Here is a 13,821-nt window from a genome sequence, read left to right on the forward strand (position 1 = left end):
GAGGGAGGGAGGGAGGGAGGGAGGGAGGTAAGGAAAGGAAATCCTTAAACCTAACATGAGCTAACTAACTAATCTATTAACAAGGAAAACCTCACGAGACTCAGAAAGAGCTTAAATATTACAGTTGGGAAAGCAATAAAGAAAAGATGCCAAGATCTTTATTTAACTCTTTGGATTTAGTGGTAACTAAAGGCAGACACCAATGTTTCATACTGAGCCCAGATGGGACATTAGGATAAACTCTGAATAGGTTCATCATCTCAGTTGGGATGGACAGAAGTAAAGCTGAAGAGGGGGAGGGGCACACATCTATACCTCATCTCAATACTAAAAAGCTTTCTCTAACCTCCCATGGGTGAACTGGGCATCGTGAATCCTACAGACACTATGCTGTAAGTATAGAGAGGGATAGTGTTTGAAATGGCAGAGGTATATAAAAAATTACTCTGTCAAAAAAAAAAAAAAAATTACTCTGTCTGCAGAGAAAAGCCGACATACAACAGAATTTTAAAAGACAATGATGCAATAACAAAGAAAAACGGAGACGGCTGACCAGGTGCCATCTCGGGCTGCTGTGTGTGCGGCGTGAGACTGACAGGATACCCTGCATCCAGCATCACCTTCTATCAGGCCTAACAGAGTACAATTATCTGCACAGAAACACTGATGGGAGTGGGGAAAGTTTAGATAAGCTGAGTAGGAAAGCTTTTTTTATGCGGGGGAGAAAGCATTGCTTGAAAAGAAAACAAAGTATTCAATTTCTAAATAATGAAGCTCCTCTTAAGACTGCTTAGCCAGTAAAACCAAATATAGCCCATGCCAACCATAACTGAACACCAGCCAGGGAGCACTTGAATAACACGTAAGACTGAAACACAAACATCCCAGTGAGAACAGCTAAGTTGTATCATTAATCCAGAGAGAAACTAAAAAAGTGACATTAAATGACTTGCCCAAACCAAGAACTGTGAAGGGAGTAGCCAAAAAGAGATTCAAAATCATGCCCTATACAAATAATAAAGCTGTTTTTCTTTCTTTTTTTTTTTTTTTTTTTTGAGACTGAGTCTTGCTCTGTCACCCAGGTTGGAGTGCAGCGGCTCAATCTCGGCTCACTGCACCCTCCGCCCCACTGTTTCAAACAATTCTCCTGCATCAGCCTCCCAAGTAGCTGGGATTATAGGCGCACGCCACCATGCCTGGCTAATTTTTGTATTTTTAGTAGAGACAGGATTTCACCACGTTGGCCAGGCTGGTCTCGAACTCTTGAACTTGTGATCTGTCTGCCTCAACCTCCCAAAGTGCTGGGATTACAGGCATAAGCCACCATGTGCATATGCCGAGGTGGGTATGACAAGGCAGGTGGATGACAAGGTTAAGAGATCAAGACCATCCTGGCCAACATGGCAAAACCCCATGTCTACTAAAAATACAAAAATTAGCTGGGCATGGGGGAGTGTGCCTGTAGTCCCAGATACTTGAGAAGCTGAGGAAGGACAATTGCTTGAACCCAGGAGGCGGAGGTTGCAGTGAGCCCAGATCTCGCCACTACACTCCACCCTGGCGACAGAACGAGACTCCACCTCAAAAAAAAAAATATAAAGATCAAATCAAATACTAAATTAGAATCATCTACTTAACTTCCTGTATCCCTCAACAAAACACAAGTGACTTCAAAGGAATTAGTTTTCTCTTTCATCATGGTAGCCCTCATGTTCAGCACATAATAGGACTCAATAAACATTTGTTAAATAGATGAAGAAATAAGTGAATAACTAGTTCTTCCAAACTTAACAGCACTGATTTCCACATTAAGATTCTACTTATCACAGACAGTTATTCAGATACAAAACATTGGCTGGACATGGTGGCTCACGCCTGTAATCCAGCACTTTGGGAGGCTGAGGCAGACAGAACACCTGAGGTCAGGAGTTTGAGACCACAATATGGTGAAACCCCATCTCTACTAAAAATACAAAAATTAGCCAGACATGGTGGCATGTGCCTGTAATCCCAGCTACTCGGGAGGCCGAGGCGGAGGAGAATCACTTGACCCTGGGAGGTGGTGGTTGCAGTGAGCCGAGATTGTGCCATTGCACTCCAGCCTGCCTGAGGGACAGAGCGAGACTCCATCTCGGGGGAAAAAAAAAAAAAACACACTCACTTGTCCAAATTCCTTTCCACCTGCAATTTCAGCCTACAAGGCTCGGTTAAGAGGCTTCCTCCTGTCTGTCGCACAGAATAGGAAGGGAAGATCAGATCTCCACTACGGTCCTCTGGTGCCTTGGAGTATTCTCTTGGATGTCTCTCTGCAGCAAAGATGTCCATGTCCTGGAGATCCACGACAATGCAATCCAGCAGGCAGACATGGTCTTCTACAAGGACCCAAGGAAAGAGAGGTAATGAAGAAAAGGGGACCCGAAAAGGGGTTGCCCTAAACAAATAAAAAATGCAAAGCTCATTCTGTCTTTGAAAATGTTTACAGCTACCTGCTTCCCCCCGCAGTCCACTACTCAGAAAACTGGCTGCCCAGGAGTCTCCACTATGGCAGCCAGACCTCCTGGTGCAAAGCTCCATGTGCTCGGCACACCCTGCCCGCCTGCCTCCACTCCAAGCACAGACCGCGTCACAGTTCTTCGGTGTCTCATGCCCACACTGTGACAACTGAGGCTAGCACGGGGAGGTTGATGACTAAATCTAACTCCTATGCAATCCCTCCCTACACACAATGCTACCAAAAGGTTTACAAACTTTTCCCAGCACTAAAATTCCTTTTTCAAACAAATATTGCCACATGTAACCACTTCCATTTCCACCGACCAGATCCAAACCACCTTCATTCTTGCCTAGACCAAAAAGAACTCTCCTCCATTAGACCTACAAAATTCCATTCTAGCCCTCACAAAACCATTCTCCCCACAAAATACCTGAGTGATCCTTAAAAAAATAAACAGTCCATAACATTCACTTCTTTTATACACTTACTGGCTATGGTTAATCCAAAATTCTTTCTGTAAGCCGGTGCGGTGGCTCACACCTATAATCCCAGCACTTTGGGAGGCTGAGGCAGGCGGATCACCTGAGGTCAGGAGTTCAAGACCAGCCTGGCCAACATGGTGAAACCAGTCTCTACTAAAAATATAAAAATTAGCCAGGGGTGGTGTTGGGCGCCCAAATCCCAGCTACTCAGGAGGCCGAGGCAGGAGAATGGCTTGAACTCGGGAGGCAGAGGTTGCAGTGAGCCAAGATCGCGCCACTGCACTCCAGCCTGGGCAGAGCAAGACTCCATCTCAAAAACAAAAAAAAAGAAAGAAAAAAGAAAAAAAATTTTTTCTGTAAAACTCCCCCAAATCCCTACAAGGCCCGGCATAAGCCCACTGCCTTCTTTCCCAAGCTCATTTCAAGCCATTCTCTCTCCTGCTCACTAAGCCTCAGGCTTACTGTCCTTTGTTTCCCCTAACATGCCAAGCTCTTTGCTGCCTCAACAGCCTTACAAGTGGCACGGCCCTCCCATCTCACCTAAATTCAGTCTTCTCTCTTCTTCTGTCTTTCCCATGATAACATTTATTATCATCTATCAATATTTAAATGCTCAGTGTCTTTTTCATTAGTCTATAAGTAGCACTGTAGGAGGAGCCATGTCTAACAGCATGTTAATATACTAGGGAATAAAATATTATAACACCTGGCATGAAGTGGGCACTGAAAAAATGAGTTTTGTATTAGTTAATTACATTGATAAATACATGAAATAGATAAACGTAGAGTTGATCTGGTAGAAGGGGTAAGGAAAGGGAATGAAACAGGCTTTGGAGATTCTCTAGGACAGGGGTCCCAAACCCCCAGGCCACGGACGGGTACTCACAGCAGGAGGTGAGACGGAAGTGAACAAGCATTACCGCCTGAGCCCTACCCCCTGTCAGATCAGTGGTGGGATTAGATTTTAAGCAAGGGATCTAGATTATGTGCTCCCTATGAGAATCTAATGCCTGATGATCTGAGGTGGAACAGTTTCATCCTGAAACCATCCCCAACCCTGTCCGTGGAAAAATTGTCTTCCATGAAACTGGTCCCTGGTGCCAAAAAGGTTGGGGACTGCTGCTCTAGGGTACTGCTATGGAATCCTAGGATTATACGGAAACAGTGTGAAAACCACTGTCTTAATCCAAGACAATATTATCATTAATAGTGAAATTTCATAAACAAATAGCAAATTAGTAGGAGAAATACTGTTAAAAAAGAGACCTTCTTTCTATAAAACATCCCAAATCACTTCTTAAAGGCATCCACTGACACATATGTAAGACTGGCCTTGTTCCTTGTCATCACGGACGTCATAACATCAGTGGTGGTAGGCAGCATGTGCTGAGTGTCCCTCAGGTGCAGCCCTCTCTGTGCTCTAAAAGTGCATGCAGACAGATTGGCAAGCAGTATCATGTTCAGTCACAATTCGGTTCTGCAGTCAGACTGCCAAAATCCATAGTCCAACTCTTCCAATACTATCTACATAACCTTGGGCAAGTCAGATTACCCAATCTCTGCAAGTCTTTGCCTCTTCATCTGTGAAATGGGGGTGGATCACGAGGTCGGGAGATCGAGACCATCCTGGCTAACAAGGCGAAACCCCATCTCTACTAAAAAATACAAAAAAATTAGCCAGGGGTGGTGGCAGGCGCCTGTAGTCCCAGTTACTCGGGAGGCTGAGGCAGGAGACTGGCGTGAACCCAGGGGGTGGAGCTTGCAGTGAGCCGAGATGGCGCCACTGCACTTCAGTCTGCGCGACAGAGTGAGACTCCATCTCAAAAAAAAAAAAACAAAACCCTACAGGAGTGTAATGTGAACAAAATAATTAATGTAAATAATGCACCACAATGTTTGGCACATAGTGTTTCACAACTACTACTATGGTGATGAAAATTATTTTGTTGAATGATCAACATAATTAAAACCACTTTCTTGTCACCTGTAGGACTATAAGGTACCAGAGAGAGCTAACAATTCTTCGAATCTATGTAACAAGACACTCATAAGCCTCTCTCAACTAGTGTCCTGCATCTTGCAAAGTCCTATCACACTGGACTGATCTTTGCGGCTCATCATATTCTGCCTCCCTCTCTAGCAGCTCAGAGCAGCTCCCACCTATCGGGTGCATCACTCATCCAGAACACATTTAACAACAGAAAAGAGGCCGGGCATGGGGGCTCACGCCTGTAACCCCAGCACTTTGGGAGGCTAAGGTAGGAGGATCACTTGAGCTCGGGAGTTTAAGTCCCAGCCTGGGCAACATGGTGAAACCCAGTCTCTACAAAAAACGCAAAAAAAAAAAAAAAAAAACTTAGCTGGGTGTGATGACGCATGTCTGTAGTCCCAGCTACTCAGGAGGCTGAGGTGGGAGGATCACTTGAGTTCAGGAGGTCAATACTGCAGTGAGCCATGATTACAACACTGCACTCTAGCCTGGGAAACAGTGAGAGACCCTGTCTCAAGGGGGAAAAAAAAATACATAAAACCAGAAAAGCCTCCAAAATAATGCTCTCATTTGGAACGACTAATTCTTATATTGGAGAGAAGAACACCAATAACCAGATGATTCATGTCTTTTAAACACTGTGCTACAGCATTTCTGTTGTTGCCTAATTTACGCTAATATTTTTTAATGTGTTCTTTTATATTTTTTAGAATTAGTGGCTTGCAAGGACGCAGGACTCTTTCTACTTATACTATCACTAGCTGGTGGCAACTATTTTCACCTATAAGAAAAAAGTCCTAATAGACTATCTAAAAATCACTTTAATTACACTGTATCTTGCTTATTTAACCCTATTATAGAAGTCATCCAATGATAAATCGACACCGAAAACTCTTAAACCTTCTAAGCAAAATCAAAATCTAATCATCGTTAAAGAAATGCTATCTCTTCACTAACATCTGCTTGAACACAATGCGCGCCCCCCACCCAGGTTCCTGAACAGTCCTGTGAATTTCCCCACCTTCAGTATTATGCGGCTTTTCTCCTCTTTTACCTGGACTACTGGACACTTGGCCAACAGACAGTGTGGGTTGCGGCCCTCGCTGCTTGGTGGAGGTACTGGGCACAAACTCACTCTTCAGGCTTCCCAGGCTCATTCCAGCAAGAGGCATCATGAACTGCCCCTGGCAATGGGTTCCCCTGGGCTCCTCCGTGCTTGTTGTTTTTCTCAGACTGTGTTTGGGAGTACCTGTTGGGGAAGCTGAAGGCACAGATTCCTGGGAAGAAACAAAATAAAACTAGAATGCAGGAAATGGGAAGCGGGGAGCACTGGTGGTGAGACTCTATCTTTAATATCTCCAAAGTCCTATCCCAGTCCCTAGGGTCTTCAAAGACTCTAATAGTTGCACTTCCCCCGGCCTCCCAGATCCCATAAACAAGAGGCTACCAGGATCATGCCACAAAAAATTATCAGCAGAGATGTTACACAAAGTTCAATACTTGCTGAAAACTTCTGCAGGAAGATACCATCTCTTGGCTCAAGAGCAAATGTGAAGATGCCAATTGCTTCAAGTGGTTTAATCAAGGTCAAATGCAGCAAAAGTAAGTCTCTCAGCTATATGATAGCTTATTGCTTTGCTGTTGGGGAGAGGCATATTGTTCTAAGAAAAGACATCTAATGGCAACATGGCTCCAATGTGTTTGTGCTTCCTAGACGTCTCCCCTCATGGGTTTACATTTCCCATCTAAGTAACTGTTGAAATGAAAACAAAATGGAAAACAAAAGAGGTCAGCCATTCCTATGATGTTTCTGCTCAAGGGCATACAAATTAGGAAGGCTAACAGAGAAGAAAATAGATTCAGTAATTCTATTGAAAATACTACTCTTCTTACACACTTAGTACCTTCATTCAGTTAATTGCTAACAGAGGAAAATCTATTTCACCAGAACAATTCAATAATTGACTTAAGCTTCCCAGGGCTTCCTCATGGAGGCCTCAGAGCTACATGTCTGCGTGGCTCCCATAGCATCATAGTTCCCATCATGCCATTCTCAACTGCATATGAGAGGAGAGGAAGGATGGCTCTCCCTCTAGGGCTGCCTTTTATGTTGACTCCTCTCAGCTTTGGAAAAGAATACAAAAATACTGCTCCCTTTCACAGTTCTCTCAAGTAGTAATTACAAGTAAAAGAAACTAGTTCTTGCTTTCTGCAATTTTTTTTTCAAGGCAGATTAATAGGTAAATGTCATTATTTAAGTATTTCAACATTAAAACCTTTCCCTCTCACTTAGTTTATTTAAACTCTGTAAAGTGTTTGTTGTCCTTTCATTTGATTCATCTCTACATCCTCTCTGTAGTTGGTTTAAATAAATCAGTGGTTTGAGAAGATTAACCCAAAGCTTTTGAAAGACTTTGACTTAGAAATTGTGGTTTAAGCATAAGCTATGGTTGAGAAAAATGAAATGAAAGCATATGCAAAAAAACTCAACCTTGTACTCATTAAGACATGGATTTATGTAAAACAATTCCAAACACACAGGAGTCATGGAACTCAAGGGCAAATAACCCCTCTCCAAGCTTTGATTTCAGGATTATTTCCTGTTCTTTAACCACTGGAATGCATATTAGACAAACCTCACACATGCAAATGTATTCAAGGGCAAATGCCAATACAAAATGATCGATGGTGAAGAAGGTAATTATTCACTTCATATAGACTGTAATCAATTATATTTAACTGTATGCATGGGGAGGTAAACTTCACAGATGTGTTTATCTGGTTACAAATACTTGAACAAGAGACACACTCCAAACAACCCTTATGGAATTCTACAGAACAATCACTGGTACCTAGTAAGATAGTTTTTCTAAGATTTAAGGATATAAAATAAGATCACCAAGAAAGTACTAGTGAGGGCTAAAAAAAAAAAAGAAATTCTTCTTAATGGGCCTTAAGAAAACTTCTTTACACAGTAGGAAAGTAATTCAAACACTAAAAAACAAAAAAAAGTTAATAAGCAGGCTTTCTCAAGTAATGAGATATTTTAAAGGGTTAGTTTTCATTTTCTTTTTTAAGCGTGTGAATGTGAATTGACTGCTGAATCCCATAAGGTTTTTCAGAATAGTCAGGTTGCAAAAAAAGCACATTATACCTTGAAGAAAAAGCGATCCTTGTATGCACTGCCACTTAAAATCAAATCCTCAAAAACAAATACAGGGAAATTTTTTTCATTAAAACACTACAAACTCTGTGCTATTATTTGGCTTAAAAAATAGGAACCCTTTTGCAAAAACTTCTTAAGTATTTTGGCAATTCTTCTGCCAAGGCTAACTTCAAGGTCTGCTGGTAGATCCATATATAGATATATCTGATAAGGAAATTCAGTCCATTACCTTTTTAGGAAGGATAGAGAAACAAAAATGATCCTGATAAACTTGGTCACACATTCTGGCTAGAACTGATTTCCTCCTAAAAATTTTAGTACGGCCTCAAAGTAAAGATTTACCACAAACAAACACAGTTATGCTCTGCATAATGCCATTTCAGTCAACTACAGACCATATATACTATGATGGTCTCATAAGATTATAATGCAGTTTTTTTTTTTATCTTTTCTATATTTTGATATGTTCAGATACACAAATACTTACGATGGTGTTACAACTACCTACAGTATTCAGCACAGTACTGTGCTGTACAGGTTTGTAGTCCAGGAGCAACAGGCTATACCATAGAGCCTAGGTGTGCAGTAGGCTAAGCCATTTCGGTTTGTGTAAGGACACTACAATGATCACAGAGCAAGGAAATCACCTAAGGATGCACCATTCTCCCAAGTAGCTCCCTGTAGCTAAGGGACCATGACTGTATTTGGTCTTAGTCCCCGACACAAGAGCTTCTAAGACCCTTGGACTCTCGAGAGTGATAAAATGTCCTTGTGTATGTTAATGAGATAACTGGTGGCTAAAAGCCCCTAAATAGCTTTAGAATGGGGGTTGCTAGAAGTACGGGCAACCACGTGATTAGAGGGATGGAACTTTCAGTTTTAGTGTCCAGACCTCCAGGGAGAGCAGTGGGGCTAGAGATTGAGTCTACTCAAAATTGGCCAATGATTTATTTAATTATACTCATGTAATGGGGGCGCCATTAAAAGCCTAAACAATGGGGTCCAGAGAGCTATCAGGTTGGTGAATACATCCACAGTCCAGGAGATGGAGCACCCCAATTCCACGGCACAGAAGCTCCTGTGTTCAGGAAGCTACGAGATCTCGCCCTACGCACCTCTTCATCTGGCTGTATCCTTTATTACAGCCTTCGTGCTAAAGCAGTAAATGTGTTCTCCTGAGTTCTATGAGCCACTACAGCAAATGACTGAACCTCAGGAGGCATTGTGGGAACCCCAAGTTTATAGCTAGTCTGTCAGATGTACAGGAGACCTGGACTTGTGATTGGTGTCTGAGTGGGGAGCAGTCCTTTAGGGACCTGTGGGGTCTTACCCTAATTCCAAGTGGTTAGTGTCATAATTAAATTATAGACCAGTTGGTATCTTCACAGTTGGAAAATGGTTAGTATGGGGGAAAATCCAACTCATTTGGTATCAGAAGCATTAGGAGCTGTTTCCTTTTACATGTAAAGAGCACAGCACTGGCTGATATGTAATAAGCATTCAGCAAATGGCAGCTATGTATTGCTATTTTTGGCAGTTTTAAAATCTTACAATCAAATCTTACATACATCTCAAAGGCCATCTCTCTCCCTATGTTATTAGCTATTACACTAAAAATAGGCATAAGTAGCTGGGAATTTTAGTAAGTGCTTTTCTGACACACTAAAACGAGTTTGCAAGAAATAAGCAAATAGACTGAAGAGCTGCTGTGGAAACTAGCAAGGAATGATGAAAACACGTACCAGGAATGACAAGGCCTCATCTCTGGTTCCAGAAATGTCACTCGGTCTCCTCAAATGCAAAAATGGATGAAGGGGGACTAATCAGACCATCTAAAAGGTCCTCTCAGCTTTAAGGGTCTGTGAATTACTAGGGGTTTCCATTTTTATTGTTTATTCTCAAAGAATCCTAGTTTCCCCTAACATAAAACACAAATAACAACAGTCTTCATCCTAATTACCTCCACACACTGTTCCGAGAAATGCACAAGTCACAGCCATAAAAAAGAATGAAATCATGTCCTTTGCAGCAACATGGATGGAGCTGGAAGCCATAATCCTAAGCAAATTAATGCAGAACAGAAGAGCAAATGCGGCTGGACGCAGTGGCTCACGCCTGTAATCCCAGCACTTTGGGAAGCCAAGGCAGGTGGATAACCTGAGGTCAGGAGTTTGAGACCTGCCTGGCAAACATGGTGGAACCCCGTCTCTACTAAAAATATAAAAACTCAGTGAGTGTGGTGGTGGGTACCTGTAGTCTCAGCTACTTGGGAGGCTGAAGCAGGAGAATTGCTTAAACCCAGGAGACGGAGGTTGCAGTGAGCTGACATAGTGCCACTGCACTCCAGCCTTGGCAACAGAGTGAGACTCTGTCTCAAAAAGAAAAAAAAAAAAGAAAAGAAAATGCCCCATGTTCATGTTCTCACTTGTAAGTGGGAGCTAAACATTTGAGTATTCATGGATGGACATAAATATGAGAACAACAGATACCCTCCTGAGGTTCTATAATTTGCTAAGAGAGCTCACAAAACCCAGGAAAACACATTTACTTGTTTAATATCAATTAGAGCAGGGTGGGGGGTGGGGGGAATGGGTCAGAAAACTACCTATTGGGTACTATGCTCACTATCTGGGTGCAATATACCCATCTAACAAACCTGCACATATACCCCCTGTATCTAAAATAAAAGTTGAAAAAAAAAGGTGCCACAGTAACTTAAAACTGAAAAGCAATATACCGTATGTTATTATTAAGACATTTTTAAATGGCTTCAAGTAAACCACAGGCCAATCATGTCCTCTGAAAAAAGCCACAGAGTCTAAAACATTCATATTATAGAAGGAATGCTTTTATCTAAAGAAAGCATTATAAAAAGATGGAAGGTTGACTCCACTGGTTTGTTTGCTAAAACAGGTTACTACCTACAGTTACTAAGAGTTACAATTTACACTACCTCAATTCATAAGGTTAATGGAAACATCAATAAAATGTCAAAAAAAAAATTCTTCAAGCACATACCCTAGAAAAGTAATAGCAATTACGGATCATCTTACAGCAGCATACAAATTTTTCCATTAGTGATCAAATACTAGCTGAACAGAAAAGGAAATGGATACTGATGCTCACCTTATCTTGTAGGGAAAATGTGCCAGGAAAACCAGCAAACAGAAACTTATTTTTGACTTTCAACTTCCCCAGATTTGCTACAATCAGATTATTTGATCTGGAACTTTCTGGGATCAGGAGAACGGGAGCACCAGCTTCAATATCCAGGAGAACCCGTGAACAGCGCTGAGCTTGATCTCTCACCTGAAAGAGGAAGGAAAATTGACTCAGAGGATAATTAATTCCTTAATTTCACCATCAAATAACCTCAGATTCCCAAAAGTTTCATGAGTTTATAAAATAATTAAAATTATACAGAGCACATTCTCTGACCACCATGGAGTTAAATTAGAAATCAGTAACAAGATAATGGAAAATCCCCAAATATTTGGAAAATAAACTACACACTTCTTCTAAATAACCCCTAGGTCAGAAGAAATCACAAGAGAAATAGAAAAATATTTTCACTAAAATAAGGAAGACATAATACATTAAAACTTGTTGGATACACTTAAAACAATACTTAGAGAAAAATGTACACCATTACTTTAGAAAGCAATAAAGACTTAAAAATCAGAAATTGAAAGGTTCCACTTTAAGCAGCTGAAAAAAGAAAAGTAAATTAAACCTGAAGTAGAAGGAAGAAAATAAAAAGCATAAGTCAATGATATAGGAAACCGACAATTAGAGAAAAATCAATTTAACATTTTATAGACTATGACTGCACCCAAAAACCACAGAACATATGTATGTGTGTTTGTGTGTGTGTGTGTGTATATATATATATATATATATATTTTTTTTTTTTTTTTTTTTTGGGGCAAAAGTTTTGCTGTGTTGCCCAGGCAGGAGTGCAGTGGCACAATTTCAGCTCACTGCAACCTCCACCTCCCGGGCTCAAGTGAGATTCTCATGCCTCAGCCTCTCGAGTAGCTGGGATTACAGGTACGTGTCACAACGCCCCGCTATTTTTTGTATTTTTAGGTTTCACCAGGTTGGCCAGGCTGGTCTCAAACTCCTGGCCTCATGTGATCCATCCATCTCGGCCCCCCAAAGTGCTGGGATTACAGGTGTGAGCGTGCCCAGCCCAGAATATATATTCTTTAGAAGAACAGGTGGTCTATTGGCTGAGAGTATGCCTCAGACGTAATATAGGCCTGAATAAGTTAGTTACTTTAAAAGATAAAACTAATAAACCCCTGGCCACTTGTTAGCTTGGTTACCTTGGTTAAGTCGTTAAAGTCTCTGTGCCTCAGTTTCCTTATCTATAAAATGGGAATAACCCTAACCCTAAGTCCTACCTCAAAGAGGTGTAGGGATTAAATGAGACAATACACCCAAAACCTGAGGTGGAAATGTAACGGCTATTATTACCACATCAACACCATATCTTTTCAGTCTTTTTTCCTGTACACACAGCTACGTATTGTTGTATATACAGGCATCCTGACTAGCGCTTACATCTTTAACACGCATTCGGTTACACGTTAATGGAAAAAACTCTGAATCATGAGCCAGACAACCAGGGCTAAGAGTTAACGATGTCTCCTCAGTTATAAAATGAAAGGAACACATCTGCTGGCCACGGCCTCATCAGGTATTATCATAACTAATTATCTTTTTTCCTTGATTATATCCTCCCACTGAAATATAAGCTCCATGAAGGCAACGACCTTGTCTTTCTTGTTTTCCACTCTGTTCCTAGCATCTGGCAAGCTGCATGACACATTCATTTCTGAATTACTGAAGAAATGAACAAACAGGGTTGTTGTAAGGATCAAATGAGATAATGTGTAGGAAAGCACTTTGAAAACTCCAAAGCATCATTAATATAAATAATTATTGCCAAAAGTACAGGCTACTTATTTCTGTTACCTCCATATTCCTACTATAACTGAATCAAGGGAAGAATAGTAAGAAAAATAACTCCCTGTTGGTCATATAGCTTATGGTAGCAAAACCTACACTCAAGATATTTGTCCCAAGATTTCTAAGGGTGCAGTATTACTTTACAATACCAGTTGCTAGGTGAATGAAGAAGTGTAACAAATGTAAGAGGTTACATGTAAAGTGGAAGCCATAGGGGGCCGGGCGCGGTGACTCAAGCCTGTAATCCCAGCACTTTGGGAGGCCGAGACGGGCGGATCACGAGGTCAGGAGATCGAGACCATCCTGGCTAACAAGGTGAAACCCCGTCTCTACTAAAAAAAAAATACAAAAAACTAGCCGGGCGAGGTGGTGGGAGCCTGTAGTCCCAGCTAATTGGGAGGCTGAGGCAGGAGAATGGCGTGAACCCAGGAGTCGGAGCTTGCAGTGAGCTGAGATCAGGCCACTGCACTCCAGCCTGGGCAACACAGCGAGACTCCGTCTCAAAAAAAAAAAAGTGGAAGCCATAGGAAAACTGCATCATACTTCCAGGGTAAAACATACGGGAAATAATTTACATTTGGCCAAATTATCTCGTACAATTGATACTCATAATTTCAAACATTAAGAATAAAAAGAAATTCAAAGTCCCACTGAATCATTATTTACAGACCTCAGAAAATGTAGGAATAAAAAGTCAACTACATGTCAAAAACAC

General features: G+C 41.4%; 1 protein-coding gene across 2 annotated transcripts in view; it reads right to left on the minus strand.

Moving 5' to 3' along the window:
- The window catches only part of VPS13D (vacuolar protein sorting 13 homolog D), a 283,937-nt gene that overhangs the window by 199,829 nt on the left and 70,287 nt on the right, over window positions 1–13,821 (minus strand). For both annotated transcript variants that reach the window (XM_023192002.1, XM_023192003.2), the window contains 3 exons: window positions 11,259–11,441; window positions 6,021–6,243; window positions 2,162–2,372 (listed from right to left, as the gene is read on the minus strand). In XM_023192002.1, the coding sequence (XP_023047770.1) occupies window positions 2,162–2,372; window positions 6,021–6,243; window positions 11,259–11,441 (617 nt within the window). The remainder of the gene's footprint in view (window positions 1–2,161; window positions 2,373–6,020; window positions 6,244–11,258; window positions 11,442–13,821) is intronic.

This window comes from Piliocolobus tephrosceles, chromosome 1 (genome assembly GCF_002776525.5).
Source record: "Piliocolobus tephrosceles isolate RC106 chromosome 1, ASM277652v3, whole genome shotgun sequence".
NCBI classification, from domain to species: Eukaryota; Metazoa; Chordata; class Mammalia; order Primates; family Cercopithecidae; genus Piliocolobus; species Piliocolobus tephrosceles.